Consider the following 16,537-nt stretch of genomic DNA (forward strand, 5'->3'; position numbering starts at 1 on the left):
AGCAAAGTGTGTGTGGTGCGTGAGTGTGTGTGTGTCGCAAGCTGACTAGTGGATTAGCTCTGTCCGATGGCAGAAGGAGAGGGATCTACTTTGACAGTGTGGTAGTTAGCCCATCTGTCTATAATCAGCTGTGTCTGTGTGTGCGTGCTGCTGCTATGGTTCTACTTGCCACCAGGTGGTCAACAGTACCCTGATGTAGAGTTGTGTGGGACGTTGAGCCTCGCAGATTGCCTGGCTTGCCAGCGAACTTAACCCTTGAACAGCTGCCTGGACTTGACAGGTCTCATGTATCGGGTTAAGCGCGGCATTCAGGGAAAATAAGCTGTCAATGCGTAATTTTTCTGTGCAGCTCCGACAAGATGGCTAACACGCTCTCGTCTAACTTTTCCCCCTCAACTTTTTGCTTTGACTCTGACGATCATTAATTTGTGCATGCACCATATGAGTCTCCACTACATGCGTGTCCACATACATATCAAAAGATACAGACAAGGCCTATATTTAGAATGCTTGTCATGTAATCATCTACTTCCCAGTCATCTTATAGACAGCTATGAGAATTGGAAGCAGGAAAATGGTTCCCATCGGATTAATTATACTTCCACTGATCATCTGGATCTTTTTGCTGTGGATAGTATATTGTGTGTCAGATATGGATGACTGGAACAACCCTGTCTGTTGGTCTTTCTGCTCCTCATACTTTCTTCTCTCTGTGGGTATCGTCTTGGCTTGAAAGACTTGCCATGGTAGTAAAATGTGCAGATACTGTACATAAAGTAATAAACCGGGCAGAGGACCTCCATGACAGTGAAGCCCTATTAGTAGACACTTGACTGTGACATATCGATTTAACACATCTGTCTTTGAAAGGAGATCCTCAATTTGAAATGAGGCCGTGTTGTGTTGTAGCATCGTCTTGTCTTGTGATTGCCCGTCTGTCTGTTTCTAATGTTTTGACTCCATTGATTGTGAACTGTGTCTCAGTGTTGCGGACTGCTCAGTTCTACTTAATGCTAATGTAAGCTGTTTCGCTGTCTCTGCAGGGAACCTTGGCCGTGTTGACTACATCAGTGAGTTTGAGTTTGACCTCTTCATCCGGCCTGACACCTGCAACCCCCGCTTCAGAGTCTGGTTCAACTTCACAGTGGAGAACGTCCGCGAGACACAGGTCAGCATGCTGTGGTTCTGTTTTCTGTTTTCACCATTAATCATGAAGAAGAGCTTCTCTTCCAATTTCATCTTCCATAACACACACAGACTTCCATTTTAAGGGTGCTGTATTGGCACAATCAAACAATAACTACCATGGTATAATAGGTCTGGTATAAATGGGCCTGTCACGATAACTACTTTGATTGGATGGTATATATTGTCCCAGAATTAATTGTGATTAATAATATTATTGTCATTTTGAGACTATTTTATACCACTGATATAATGATAATATAATAACATAGTGATGATATAGTGGCCTAATAAGGCAATGAACTTTTGATTCTTCAGAATATTCAGACATATTTCAGATATTTGGCCACCAAAAACAAAACCAAGTGATGCCTCTTAACTAAATGACAAGCTTAGTGGAGCTTCATAATCAAACCGGTGTGCTGCAGTTGGCTCCTTTTGCTAGTAGATTTACGGAGTGGAGGATAAGGTTGTTGGAGGGTAAAACTACAGGGTCCATGTCATTGGTCCGACAGCCCATTGGTCTGACATCCCATTAGTCCGACGGTCCGCGGTGCNGGGACTTAGGAACAATGAGTTTAATATGGTTGGAACAATGGGATGTTGGACCAATGGGCTGTCGGACCAATGGGCAGTTCACAAACTACAAAGACGTTTTGGCTTGTTGCCAGTGACTATCAGGAATGTGCCTCTTCCAGGCTATCGGTAAGCTGTGTTGTGTCATCTTTGAAGTGTTGTTTTATTTGTCTTTGGACTTGAGAGAAATTAAAGGGAGAATTGCTGTGCCCGAGTCTTGTAATGGTACGTAAAATCCCAGTGTTTATTCTATATATTTCTAATAGGCTAAACCAGCTGCTCTGGAGCCACATGTAGCTCTTTAGATACTCTCCAGTGGCTCCCTTGGGCTTGGGCTTATACATCAAATCAAAAAATGTTTTAAAGTTTCATCAACTAAAATGTACGTAATACGTCTACGACCTGGTGCTTTTTCCTCTAAATTTTGCAGAGCTTCAGTAGCGGTGGCTAGCCTAGAGTTTCTCGAGCAAGGCTAGCTATGGATTCCAAATCCAACGAAGAAAAAGTCTCGGAGAAAATTAGAGAATTTAACAGTGTGTGGACAGATTCATTTGCTTTCACCATCAACGCTGCAAAGTTAATGTACCAAATAATTACAAATAGCCCACTGCAGAGTAGCCACCCTGTAGTAAATCATATTAATGAATGCTCATTTAGACTTAATAGGCTGTTACCTTAATTACCTCCGGCAAGGAGGTTATGTCTTGCCGGCGTTGGTCTGTTTGTCTGTTTGTCTGCAAAATAACTCGAAAAGTTCTGAACGGATTTTGATGAAATTTTCAGGAAAGGTTGATAATGGGACAAGGAACAGATGATAGAGTGCTCTAGTTCAAATATATTTTGCGGCTCACGGCTTTTTTTTTTTGGCCAATAATGGTGCCTTTAAGAGTAAAGGTTGCTGACCCCTGGGCTAAACAAACATGCATGTAAACACAATGGGAATATCGAGGTCAGCAAAATGATTGAGGTCATGTTAATATACATGAGTCGATAACAGACTTATTGTGACAGGCTCATGTATAACATATATAAAGAGGATATTTATTCAAACCAAATTTGATGGAAGATATTAGGTACAAGTTCAGTTTTTCATGACAAAAAAAGTTAGTGAGGGGCTTTTGTTGGATGGCCTAGCATTAAAGTCAGCTCATGATGTCAGTAGTCTCGAGTCATACACATACAAGTTGTCACTCTATCTCCCAGAATGTCCTCTAACAGATGTTGGTACATCAGACATTTGTGCCCACCAAAGTTGTTTCTCCTCAGAATTGAGGCAGTCATCTATTTCCCTACCTCACTTTGTGTCACTGGCTTCGAGCTTGATTCTGCCACTAGCAAGCTCTGAGCTCCGTGATTGGCTGACAGAGGTGGTCACATGCCACAGAGATACACTGTATGTGGATACAGAGAATGTGGCTTTAGGGGGATGAAGGGTTGGTCTTTGAATGTAACTTTGCAGGATAAGAAAACGGTAAAACCAACAATATTGGCATTTAAGTTTGACTGCTGCTGTGTGATTTGTGCACATACATGAAGCAAACAAAGAAAGAGATAAAGTTTAGTGAAAAGACAGCTAAATATAAAGACAAAGGGAGTGAGGTAGAAAGAGGGAGGGTATAAGCGATTGACAAAGATGAGAGCAAAAAAAAAGCAAATAGAAAGCAATAGAGAAAAAAGAAAAAGAAAAAAGGCAAGGATGAATCCACAGCATGCTGTTGCTGCTGTCTTCCTGTGGAGTGTCCAACCCAGCCTATCTGAGGCTATCAGGCCTATCAGCCCATCTCCCTGCAGTGCTGTAGTCAGCACTAATCACATTTTATGGCTCTGAGATGAATGGGAGGCCTCGGCTTGGAGCCGGATCGATCCCAGGGCCAGATAGACCAGCACCAGCAGTCTGCAGCCTGGGCCAACAGGATATTTGCTGTTGTGGCAAAATGACAGAGAAAGTGTGAGAGGAAGACAGAGAGAAAGCGAGCAGGGAGGGGAATACAACACAGTAAATGACAAAAGATTGATAAGTATCATGTATATGATCGCACTGTGTACAGTGGCACATGCAGGAGCAAGCTTACAGGTGAACAAACATTTCCATCGCACACTTCCACGCTCCCTCTCTCTATAGGCCCCCTCACAAGCTTCTTTCATAGAAATCTGTTTCTTATCTGTCCAATTTCCTTCTTCAAAGAGGCCTTGTGTGAATTTAATCTACTCCAGTAGAAGGTGTTGTGGTTAAGTGCTGCCTGTGCATTTTGCCAAGGTGTGTGTGTGTGTGTATACTGACGCTGTGATTAGATTGTGTCTGTGTGCCTGGAATGGTCAGATTTCACATCAATCTTTCGTTTACATCCTAATAGATGTAATACTGTTACGATTTGAAACAAAAAATAAAACGGAGAAATTAAACAGACGAAGAATAATAACATGAGTAAATAAACCAACTAAGTGTAGCTATGTGAGGAGAGGCTGTGCTATAGAGATATCAGTGGGTTCCAGGGGAGAACTGGGCTGTTGGAGTGTTTCATCCAGCTAAGCCTTGCTAACTCTCAGCCTGAGCCAGGGGAATGGGGAACAGTAAAAGCCCGTGATATTGGAAGTGAGATGGCCATTTTGAAGGAATGTAAGCTGGTGAAACAGATTTGGTCTGCCTCAATCAGCTTAGCAGCTTTGTGGAAATTGGCTTCACCGTAGCACCGGTTATGATGGATGGCTGGATGGATGAATGTCTCTTTTTTGTATGTCCTTTCTTTTTTGTGTATTTCGAACCACTCACTTACCTCAAAAAGCTCAGACCAATTCTGGTGACGTTGGTTGCAGTGACCGGGGACTCATGATGTGACACCATTTGAGGTTTTGCTTGGTTTGGCATATTTTCTTTGGGAACATGTTTTGCAAAAAATACTTGTGCAGAGTAATTGGTTTGGGCCACAGGGACACAGAGATCGGGTGGCAGAGTGCTTTTTTTGGTGTCCGTTTTGGCATGAAGGTGCACCCATCTATCAAATCTGTGTTTAGTATGGTATGTTTCCTCACAGTTAAGTCTGTGTTTTACTTAATATTAATGATAACACAATTATTATCATTATTATTTTTTACATACGTTACTTATTCTGTTATGATCTGTTACAAAGCTCCACATGAACTTTCTGACAAACATGAAAGTTAGAAACAAACTCAGTGCGTTCTAGAAAATGACTTTTAGGCAGATACATGTTAAGTCACAACGACTGGAAGAATTGTCATGAAATTTGGCATACAGCTTCATGGTCCCCTCAGAATGAATCACACTAACGTTAAGATCCTCTGACTCCTCATCAAGTTTCATCATCAGGTCAAAAATTACTTTTTTGTTTGTGACCAAATACCTGCAAAAGTAATGACATTCCAATCAGCCTCAGCTGTACCTTTTGCTTACTGCTATTAGCAAATGCTAGATGTAAATATTAGCATGTTGACATTAGCATTTAGCAATATTGGCGTTTAAATTAGCATTTTAGTTCATTTTAGCAACTCATTGTACTTAGTTTACTCCTATTGTGACTCTATTAGGCACTGGTTTTGCTTTTGCTTCTCGAAAACACATCTTATCTTGTATATTTGTATATTTTTTTGTCTATATTTAATACACTGTTATTTGTAAAACCGGGCCCAGAGAGTGACCCTGACCCAGGGAACCCACTGGTTGTTTTGTTTATTTTCTATGTAACCTTTACTTAACCAGGAAGTTCCATTGAGATTGAAAATCTCTTTTACAAGAGAGATCTGGCCAAGGTAGCAGCCAATCAAAACACATTTAAAATGCAACAAGCACAACATATAACACAAAAATCCACAATAAAACAACAACTCTTCAAACATAGTGGCCTCTCAAGAAAAACAAGCACATGTCATGGTCACCACATCTTTATGATGCCCTTAAAATCATTGATGGATATAAGTGTTTTGTGGTTACTGTACTTCTTGTTAATGTAATTTGAAGCATTCTCTGGCACAAGAATGTCCTTTGGAATAAATAAAGTTCTATTGAATTGCACTGAGAAAAACTCTATGTGCTGAAAAGTATACTTTAGTGATTTTCAACCAGCTCTGTATCACAACAGTGTGAGTAGTATGTGTAAATGAGCTATGGTAAACGTCCCTCCATCTTACCAGTGTACAGATCTCCCTGCTCATCTCCCAGCTCCCTTGTTCTGGGGTTGTTGCTCAAACTACAGATTGTACTGCTGCACAATGGACACAAAAAGTACATGAGCGGAACGAGAGAGTTACCCCTCTTATTTTCTGTCTCGCTCTCAAAAACCAACTCTGCATACCCAACTCAGATCAAACTGTAAAACTAGACAGTGCTCATCAAATATAAACCAAGATTCTGTTACTGTATCGCCTATTTCTTGCCTAAATGTTCTCAGGAACATCCATCCATCCATCCATCTTCTAACCGCGGGGGGCTGGAGCCTATCCCAGCTGACATTGGGTGAGAGGCAGGGTACACCTTGGACAGGTTGCCAGACTATCGCAGGGCTGACACATAGAGACAGACAACCATTCACGCTCACATTCACACCTACGGACAATTTAGAGTTATCAATTAACCTAATCCCCAATCTGCATGTCTTTGGACTGTGGGAGGAAGCCAGAGTGCCCAGAGAGAACCCACGCTGACACGGGGAGAACATGCAAACTCCGCACAGAAGGGCTCCCACACCCGGGATTGAACCGGGAACCGGGATTGAACCGGGAACCCTCTTACTGTGAGGCGACAGTGCTAACCACCACACCACCGTGCCGCCCTCTCAGGAACATATTTTAACTAATTGTGTAATATGAGATCAGTTGTCACCAGCTGGCTGCCATGTTGCTTTCTATGTAAGAACAGACAAGCTTGCATTACGTCACCCATCAGCTGTAGTGTTTATTGGTCCAAAGCGGCGCAGTGAATTCTGGTAGTTGCACATTTTCTACCTCTTGAGCAAATGTAAATGCCACAGCCCTTTTTCTGGTCATATAGCACCAATTTCAAAAGTGTTTGCATGTTTCTACTTCTACACAGACAGCCCAGTTTTATAAAAGACCATCTTTTCAGCAGTGAAATACTTCTTTAAGTACAGCCTCACAGAGCTGCTTGTGTGGCTGTAGATTTAGTCTTGTCTACTTGATTAATGACAAACAAAAAGTCATCACAAATGTCACTGACTAATTTATTAATCGAAACGTCATTTCAGCACTACATAGCAAATGTTACTTATAGTGTATTCCTCTGTGTGTGTTCCCACTTCTATGGAGGGAGGTTTGTGAGTCTAAAGCTTCTTTGGCACAGTTGTTTGGATTGGCTGGATTGAATGTATTCAGGCTTATGTCTGAATACATAAAAGATATCTGAGACTGGCATTGTTCACTTGGTTTTCATCAGTAATTTGCACTTCATTCAACAACAGAAAACACATTTAGACAGGGTGAAACAGGTGGAGAGCAGAGGTACAACTGTAACAGCAAAGATGAAAATGAATTGTTTGTTTACAGTAGTCTGATATATGGAGTCATATAAGCTTCAATCATATTTGTGGGTGCTTTTTCCATCCTGGTAGCTGCTTATCTTTCCTTTTGGAAACATAAATATATTATCTGATCTACCTGTCTTCGCTGATGTAAACAAATCTGAATTTTCCAAGCATGTTGAAGTTTCACTATTGTTGACTTCATCATTCATGTACAATGTATTTTAGACTAGAAGGGCAGGACTCTGAAACTGTTTTGCTGTCCTATTTACTTTGAAGAGAAATAACAAGAACTCAATCACATGGGACCTTCGAAAAAGTTTTGCACCCAGTGTCCAAACTGAGTGAATTTTGACATATAAGTTCCAGCTACTACAATTTCATTTCAACTTCTGCCTATCTTATGACCAGAAACCATTGGATGAGTTGATATGACACCCCATTGGGTAAGTTGATATGCCGTTCCATTCTGCTGTAGGGGTGTGCTTGATGTCAGCCTCCGTGAAGGGCACGGCTGTGAGCTATTATCATAGGAGCCTTCAGGGAGCCATTCATAGAAGACAGGCAGTAAAACCTTGCGCCGAGCGCCTTCAACTCCTCCAGCTCTTCCAACTGCTGCAGGGGTGATTTGTAAGCCTCACTTGTCCAGGGAAAGCACAGTGCAGGGCGGTTACTCTCCATAATCAGGAAAAAAGGACGAACTGAAGCAGAATAGCCCATGTGTTACCTAGAATCCCTAAAGAGCTGTCATTACTTTACTCTTTCAGACGATTCTCACCTATTTAAATTCATCAGCAGTGATGTTATGCAATGTGTCGGGGGGGGGGGGNGGAGGGGGGGGGGGGGGGGGGGGGTAAGTAGGATGGCACATAAAGTTAAACATTAAATTGGATGTTATAACGATCACAGAACTGTTATAAATCATGTCTTGGTGAAGCTATTCAACCAGTTCTACTTTTATGTTTTATGCAGCGACTGTTTTTCACACAATATGATTGGGCTAAAACTAGTTTTATAAATGAGTGCAAAATTCTATCTGATATCACATGTCATAATGCCTAATTGGGTTTAAAAGGCCTTCAAACATCCTCTACAATGTGTCATTTTCTAAATGTGTAATTTACTTATCAGTTTGAAAGATACATCATTAATATGCTGATGTCTTGTGCTAAAGCAGAGAAAAAGAGTAAAGGAAAGGAAAGGAAAGTGAGTGAGAGACAGAGAGATAGGGAGAGAGCGGCGCAAGAGCAGGGTAATGGATGTGATGCACATTGATTTTCTTTTTCCATACAGAAGAGACAGAATCAGGAAGAGAGGCTATAGGAGGTGGAGGAGGAGGAGGAGGAGGAGGAGTGGTGGTGTATTTACGAGAAATGACTTGTTCGTGTAAGCAATACATTTCCCTCCCATCCTAAATAGAGCACGTTGGCGGCACTTCTGGGAAGTCAGCTGCTGGTTGTGGTGTGTAACATCAATGCCAGCCTGCATAATAGAGGTTCTTATCTGAGCTCACTGCTTCATCGGCTCTGGACAATGTTCTGGTGCAGAGGGCCTGTCTCAGTCACGTCTGTGTGGATCAACACATTGAACTTCACCCCCGCTCCTTCCGGTCTTCTCAGGTTGGCAGAAGTGTGTAGGGACACTCCACTCCCCCTTGTCTGCTCCACCTCTGTCTCATCCCTCCTTTCCTTTGTGCTCCTTCATGTCTGTGCTGTGATGTCCTTCAGCAGTGACAGAGGGAGGAGAGGACAGGCGGGTCTCCTGCGAGAACCATTGGATGAACGTGGGCTAATCATTGCTGGCGTAGCGTGGCCTTCAGTGTGCACTGCAGACAGCTGGTTGGTGGCGGATTCACCACATTGGGCCACATTGGGTCTGCCCATGGGGGGGCTTGTTGGATATATAGCTTTAGGATTAGACTCCTGCACTTTTATCAGGTTTACCCATACTGTCAGCAACATACACAAGGCAGGGCTTCTGCACACTTACAAAGATGCACGCCGTTTAACTCACACACACACAAACCCACTTACATGCTTGTCAACAGGTCTGCTTGTCTCTTTGCCCTGTCTGTCTAAAAGACTCAGGCTGGCCATGTCATTTTTTTGTCCTTTGCATTGCTTTTTCTTCCCCTCCTGCCTCTGCAGCATATGGCACAAGGTAGATAGGCATGTATCCTGTGCTTGTGGTCTTCCTCTTCTTTGGAAGTTCATTTTTAAGCTTCCCCTCTCAACAGTCTCCAAAGGAGAGACATTGGCTTCTGTGTGACTCTGCCAAAGGGATTATTTCACTTCACAAACACACCACACAGGCCCAGAAAGTTTAGGATCCTGGTTTCAATCCGGGGAAGGAAGTTGTGCAAAGACTTGTGTGGTTTTGAAAGACATACAAGACATCAGACGGTTGTGTCAGGGAGCGTAGGGTATCGTTAGTGACCTTGTTCTGTTAAAGCGAACTAAGGCATCCTTCCTTATTGTCAAAGCCGGTGCTCCCCAGATCACTTCATAATGACATGGACAAAAGGATATGACAACAGCACTGAATGAATTTTGAAATTGTCTCCCTGATAGCAAAATGAGTTTTCCCTGGGTTATCTCTGCTGACGCAAGGTTCCTTATCAAAATTCATTGCCTTATTTTTAGCTTGATTCACTTTAAAAAGGAGGCACAGAGCTTAAGGGTATGTTTTGAAATAAAGTAGACACACTTTTTATTATGCATTTGGATTCACTTTATTCAAACAGCAGACTCATGCAGAGCTCTTACAGTTTCCAGGGACTTGTAGGGTTAAAAATACAATACAAATGTCTAACACTACGCTTTCTCTTCTTGATCTCCCACAGTTGTCTCTTACAGTGCTTTTTAAACGAAATATGAAAGAACAAACGCCTACAGTTGAGTCAGCATATGAGCTGCAAGTTTGAGACCTCTGCTTTTGTTTCGTGATATGTCACGAAACAGCTTGTAGTTTGTGACATGTTTGGCTGGCAAGGGAACATCTGTAGAGGGGTTGTGTGATTGTGTGTGCCCATCAGGACAGTCATCAGTGGGCCATCCATTCGGAGCCCAACAGTATGGTGGAGTGAGATGCTGCCAAAGTGGACTCTAGCTGCTAATTTCGCGAATCAAGGCGCAGAGTGCAAAGAGCAGTCAAGTGCGCGAGAGAGTGTTGGCGAACGTATGGTGTTTTTGTGGCTGCAGGTGCATAACACATGGAATCAGGGCAGAATTAGACGAGTGCTGACGAGGGCTGGAGATAATCAGACCACAATAGTTATAGATATTGTGATGATAATGTAGGATTGACTATTGGTGATAAATAATCATCAGTAAGGTGGATACAATGACTGAGTAGGTAAAGGAAAATAATGCAACAGCTAGAACAGTCTGGTAACCTCAGAATTTGACATCACTTTACTTTTATGCCTTTAAAACCAGGAAAAGACAACACCCACAGTATCAAGATATCCAAAATATAAGCCAATTTCTAGTTTCATATCATAAATTTGATGGCAATATATTCCCCAGCGCTAGCACAGACTAATTCATACACACTGAAATATAGGGCAAAAAATTTTCTTGCCATTTAAAATGCTGTGTGGCTTTTGATAGTTTCGGACTTGGACGCCGGTGGTGGCAGGGTGCCAGCAGGCCTTTGCAGTCCTTGAATAGAAAGAGCTGCGTTGCAAGCCACAGCATGGAATAAAAAGAAAGGGGTGAGGGTAGTGAATGCAGGCAGAAAAAGAGGGGAGAGAGAAAAATGAGAGGAGTGAGGTGCTGTAAACTGTTCTTTTGAGATATCTATGGCTCTTCGGAAAACAGGTTTTGTTAGAATAAGAACAATTTTTTTTCAAACATTTCTTTTACCTGTAATGCTGGTACAGTCAAATGGAATACTCAAAAAAGTAATCATGTTAAGAATATTTTGCCCAATTTTTTAGCATTTGTGAATTAAGTATTGCTGGTTTATGTTGATTAGTGGCAATAGCAAACATGCTGCAATTTATCTAGTTTGACCTGAAAATTTAAAATGTCTTTGTGTCAGTATCTAATCCCACCAACCAGTCACACATTTGTCACAGCTTTCCTCATCTGAAGCCAAAACATCATTAGTGAAACAAAGATGAGATGCTAGCATTGGGAGAGGGGAAAAGAAAGCAGGAGAGAGGGAGAGCGTGGTGTGCTTGGGGAAAGTGGAAGATTTTAGCAGAGGTTTCAGTGGGAGGCATGGTGTGGTGGCTTGGTAAGGGCCTCATGGAGCTGCTGTGCATCTGCATGAAATGATGAGCCCGGTGTCAGGACATGGATCATCCTTTTACACCGAGTAATGAATACAGATTGCACACCGGATAGAGAGGCTCTGCAATCTGCTGCACCACAAATGAAACAACTGCCGTTCTAATCAAATAGTCTTTTCATGCCAGCGCAGCCCTCAACTTGGGCTAAATTCAATTCCAGATTCACAGATTTGTGGGTTGGGGGTTGGAGAGACGCAGGAGGCAAGGGGGAGTTATAAATGTTGTAATTAGAGTATTGTTTAATGTGTATGTGTGTAGACGCGTGTGATGTGTGTGTACATTGGCATGGGGGGTGGGGGGGCCTCCCTGGCATCATGTTGTCGTTAACCACTTGGTTATTTTAGATAGCAGTCGGAGGAATGGGTCCAATCACAGCAAACACACACACAAACACACACCCATGCACAAATGCACACATTTAGCTAATTATGCCAACTAGTGGCTTGGGAGAACACGTTCTCTGTATTCTGTATTTAGGGAACAGCGAGGAGCTTTGAAGGAGAGCCGCAGTGCCTCTTTGATGCTGCTTTTGTTTTTTGTTTGTGTGGTTTAATAATTTAATCAAGCCAAACGTCCTCCTTCTCTCTGTAACTGTCTGTTGGTGGAGGCTAATTACTCTGCAGATTGTTCTCCTGGTGCTAGAGATGAGAGTTTAGATCCAGAGGGGGGGAGGGGGGTGCTGATGGCTGTAATTTAACAGTGTGCTGATGGGCTAAGCTGTCTGTCGACTGCTGTTTTATTGTTTTGGGAGGCTGCTGACGAGCTACTATTCTAATATGCACCATCTGATGAGAATGCCTGCAATGTTGTAGTGCATTGTCCTTCTTTTTCATTCACTATCTATCTATCTATCCCTGTCTGTCTATCTTTGATACAAAATTAGGCATTTGCTAAAGTTCAATATTGTTACTACATAACACCATTTTCAAAAGTCTGTGATTGCTGAGAGCAACAACTTATTGCTTGCTAAGTTGCAAAACTATGAGTAGAAGGGAATATTTAAAGAGGAGTATCAAAGTTTACAGGGAGAAAACAAATATAGAGGGAGATTAGATAAGAGGAGTGGTAGCGAATATTATTAATATTATTATTAATACACAAATATGCCAGCGGTGGTGAGGAAGAAACAGCCATTAAACTCGTGAAATTCTCTTTGATTTATTGCTATTGATAAATGACTAACTTTGCTTCCAGATCTTCGCAGAATATTTTATGAGCTATCTTTGCCATAGCATGTGATTGATACACTTCTCCAGTAAACAAACAACACAATCCACAATCTACCCTTCCCATTAGCTGGCAGGATGAATTCATCTGAATCACAGTGTCTACCGTTTAAGCTTCAAGATCCATTCCCACTTACTGTATGGTGACTGAGACACCACATCAATGAAAAGATCAGAGCTTCAGCTCTCATCTAGTGTTCATACTGCTCTGCTACAACATCTCTTTCTGTTGCTTGTAAAATTTTAATAAGACCTGATATTCTCCAGGGATCGTGGAGTAGTTAGAGTTGGACTAAAAAAAATAAAAACCTTCAGCTATGTCAATGATCTTTATCTCATTGCAGGCTGAGCTTCCATCTGAGCTTCTTCCTAAACCTCACAACATGGCTCTTTTAAATTTCCAGTCGCTGTCTTTAGTCAGCAATAACAACAACTGACCGTTCTGCCACCGTCTTGAAGATTTCATCCCCCATCTAGAGCTCGGCCAAACCGTGTAACTGATTAGATTTCGATGCTGCTGGCTCTAATTAGTGTTCATGTAATCAAATCAAAAGACAGACTAGATTAGTATGTACAACTCTACTCTATAATGTTACACACACTACAGGGGATGAATACATCCTTGTCAGAAATGAATTGTGCATGTGTTTGAAGTCATAATGGAGAGGTATGAGCTGGGGCTATCCACGTACACTATTGGGGCTAGTGGGGCTAGTTGGGCCAATTCTGTAAGCATGTGCTGAGCAGGCTTACCCAACCCTGCAGAGCAGCACGCAGAAATGTGCATATATTGGCTTTGAGGATGAAGACAGACCTAGAGGCCCCTGCTCCATCTTACATTGTGGGGTCACATCCCACCCCCAGGCTGATGCTGTCAGATAGTTGCTGAAGAGCAGGATTGGTGGACCCAAAGCACAAACAGAAGTCTGACTCAATCTTGAGCTAATATTGAACTGTCAAATAATGTATTTGTTGGACCCTGCTGCACATGGAGAGAGGTCCAGGAGGAGTAGTGTCGTATCACAAACCCCATTTACACTGCCTGTTCAAAGCAGGATTGTAGTGCCGTTAATCTGCCTCACTGTTGTGTATAAAAGGTATGATTGTGAACTGGTGGGACAGAGTTGTCTTGCCTTTAAGCCAGCAGTTGAGCTTGTGCAGAGTCAACGTTTGTGTAAAAGGGACAGCCGGCAGGATGGGTGCAACATGCCCCTACAAATAACGGCCACCACCAATACAAGACAAATGCACCAACTCGACTGTTCTATGAATCCTTCTACAATGGGACATTGTAGTGAATACCTATGAGGCTAAATGTAGCAATAATGGGTTCTGCTCATTTACTTTACTTTATGTACATGAAGACTTATTTGACCTTATAAGTAATAATATGTAACCTTTACCCATACCCTGACCCTAACCTTAACCACCTGTCGTTTAATCTTTTCCTAATTCGTAGCTAGCTAAACGCCATTCTCGGAACCCATCGGCTATATTCGGCGTCTGATACAGCCTCTGGGGGCAGACCCCCGATTTTTTGGTATTCAGGTTTGATTTGGGCGGAGGAGGCGAACTTCCGTTTCTGACTTCCATTTATATATAAGTAAATATGCTGAACCATTGCGATGGAGAGTTTTTTCAGAGTTTGCAGTGACACCAATTATGTTCCGCCTCGTTAGTTCACCGCACGGACCGTTTAACCTGGCAACAACTGCAGCCGGCTCAAACGTGATTGGTCAATATCACGCGGACTACAAACAGCCTACAACTGGAAACCAGGGCTCTTCCGCTCTTCTTCCGGAGGCAAGATCCGGGGTTTGCCTACAGACTCTACATTCACTGAATGTAGAGTCTGTATATAGAGACTAGCTAAACGCAAACTTTGAGTTTTCTTCAAGGTGTCCACTTCCGGACCAAGGAGTGAAGGGGGCTAATTTTATAGGTATGGTGGGCAAGTCATGTAGCTAATGAAGAACAGCAAACCGAAAATGTCCGCATATTGTGGAGACAATTAGGTCGGGGAGCTCTTTACCCTATGAGCTGTAGACAAGATCAACTGCCTTATAACAGGGACGGTAAATGATTGTTATTGCTATGTCATGTTAGTTATTGTTTAGAAAGCATCGCTAGTTGTCTATGTTTTATGTTGCACACAAGGATGATGATGTTATGTTACATGTCTCACCCTTCATGCCTCTTTTGCTTTCAGAACGCCAGCATGCTCAGCACTGGGCTATAGAAGGCCATTCTTGAGCTTAGGAACTATGATATCATTACTTGAGTTGGTCTTTTAGTTGCTGGAATAATGCAGCTGCTGAGTTAACATGGTTGGATTTTATTTTTTGTAGTCATTTCTCAGTTTACTTTTGGACACATGCAGTGAAAGTGAAAGCTACAATGCAAAAGTCCCTTTGATTCCAGGGAGGCAAAAAAGCAAGCTCTGCAGTTCATTAATATAGAAATGGTTCTTTCTTATTAAAAAAAAAAGATATTCAGCAATTTAAGGCAATTTTTACCTTTTCTGTTGCAAATATATATTTAAACGTATCATCATAGTGATGTAAAATAATGTACCTCTCTGGTGTTGTTGTTGTTGTGTTTATTGTTTTTGAATGTGTGAAGCCAGAAGCCGAGAAGCAGGGAGTGGTGAGTGTTGGCTGCTGAGGGTTGTTTCAGTGCTGATTTGATGTGTTTTTTTGGAGGGACACACTTTCAGACTGTGCTCACACCCCATGTGGTTAGGTCAAGCCAGTTGGGCTAATTTACTCTATGCGCTGTCAGTGACACTGGGTGGGGGGCTAGCTGCTGGTGGCATGCTGGCCCAAAGAGCATGCTGTGAGTTGAGACATTTATAGCTACTCTAGTGGCAAGTGCGTACATGCTCTGTCACTAATACACTCATATAGTATGATATAATGTGCTGGCCTTGGAGCTAGAGTACAGCATGTGTGTGGCGTGTGTGTATGTGTGATGGGTTGCGGCTCACGCAGAGCTCTATCTCCTGCAGCACCTGGGGTAGGTGGTGTCAGCACTGTGCACCACCATAAATCAAGACTGTGGTCTCAAATGCGTGTGTGTATGTGTGTGTTCTGTCCGCTTTTGGTGCCTGCAGGTATATATCCAGAAGCTGAATGTCAATAAAACAAAACAGCGATTATTCAGGCTGGTTGGCTCAAGTGTGTGAGTGTGTTTGTGCCTGTGTGTGTGTGTGTGTGTGACAGTCAGAGCCCCTGGGGGATCCAACTTCCTGTTCTCTGATGCCTTGGTCACATCTGCTATAAATGTTTCATGTCTCAGTGGTGGTAACCTGCTATGGATGGGCACACTAGCAGACACACACTCACAGACACACACTCACACACAATAGCATCAGTATCCTGCAAAGTGAATAATTTCCACCATTAGAGATGGGTTTAGAATCCCATTTAGTTTGACACTGTTTATCCGTGGAATTATTATTTTTGACAGTACAAATGCATTTTATTCATTCAACTGCAATTAACCAGCAAGGCTTGCTCTAGCATACAATGTGCAGCAGCATCAGGTCTGCATTTTAATTACTTCACAAATATGGTAAACCAAAAACTTTGTGTATGTCACCAGATTTAAAACAGAGTTTGTCAAATAACAATCACATGATTATTGCACATATGGCATGTGTTAGATTTTTGATATCCATGTCAAACTGTGTAAAGGTTAGAAAATTCAGAAGGCAAGCATCAACTGTGTTCATGAGTTCAGAGTTCAGTGCCTGGTCCTGA

At 42.3% G+C, this 16,537-nt stretch overlaps 1 protein-coding gene across 1 annotated transcript in view; it reads left to right on the forward strand.

Moving 5' to 3' along the window:
* Positions 1–16,537, forward strand: part of agbl4 (AGBL carboxypeptidase 4) — a 389,306-nt gene that overhangs the window by 32,103 nt on the left and 340,666 nt on the right. The window contains exon 3 of the mRNA XM_050054625.1: positions 1,044–1,168. Coding sequence (XP_049910582.1) covers positions 1,044–1,168 — 125 coding nt within the window. The remainder of the gene's footprint in view (positions 1–1,043; positions 1,169–16,537) is intronic.

The sequence above is a fragment of the Epinephelus moara genome, chromosome 10, assembly GCF_006386435.1.
Source record: "Epinephelus moara isolate mb chromosome 10, YSFRI_EMoa_1.0, whole genome shotgun sequence".
NCBI lineage: Eukaryota > Metazoa > Chordata > Actinopteri > Perciformes > Serranidae > Epinephelus > Epinephelus moara.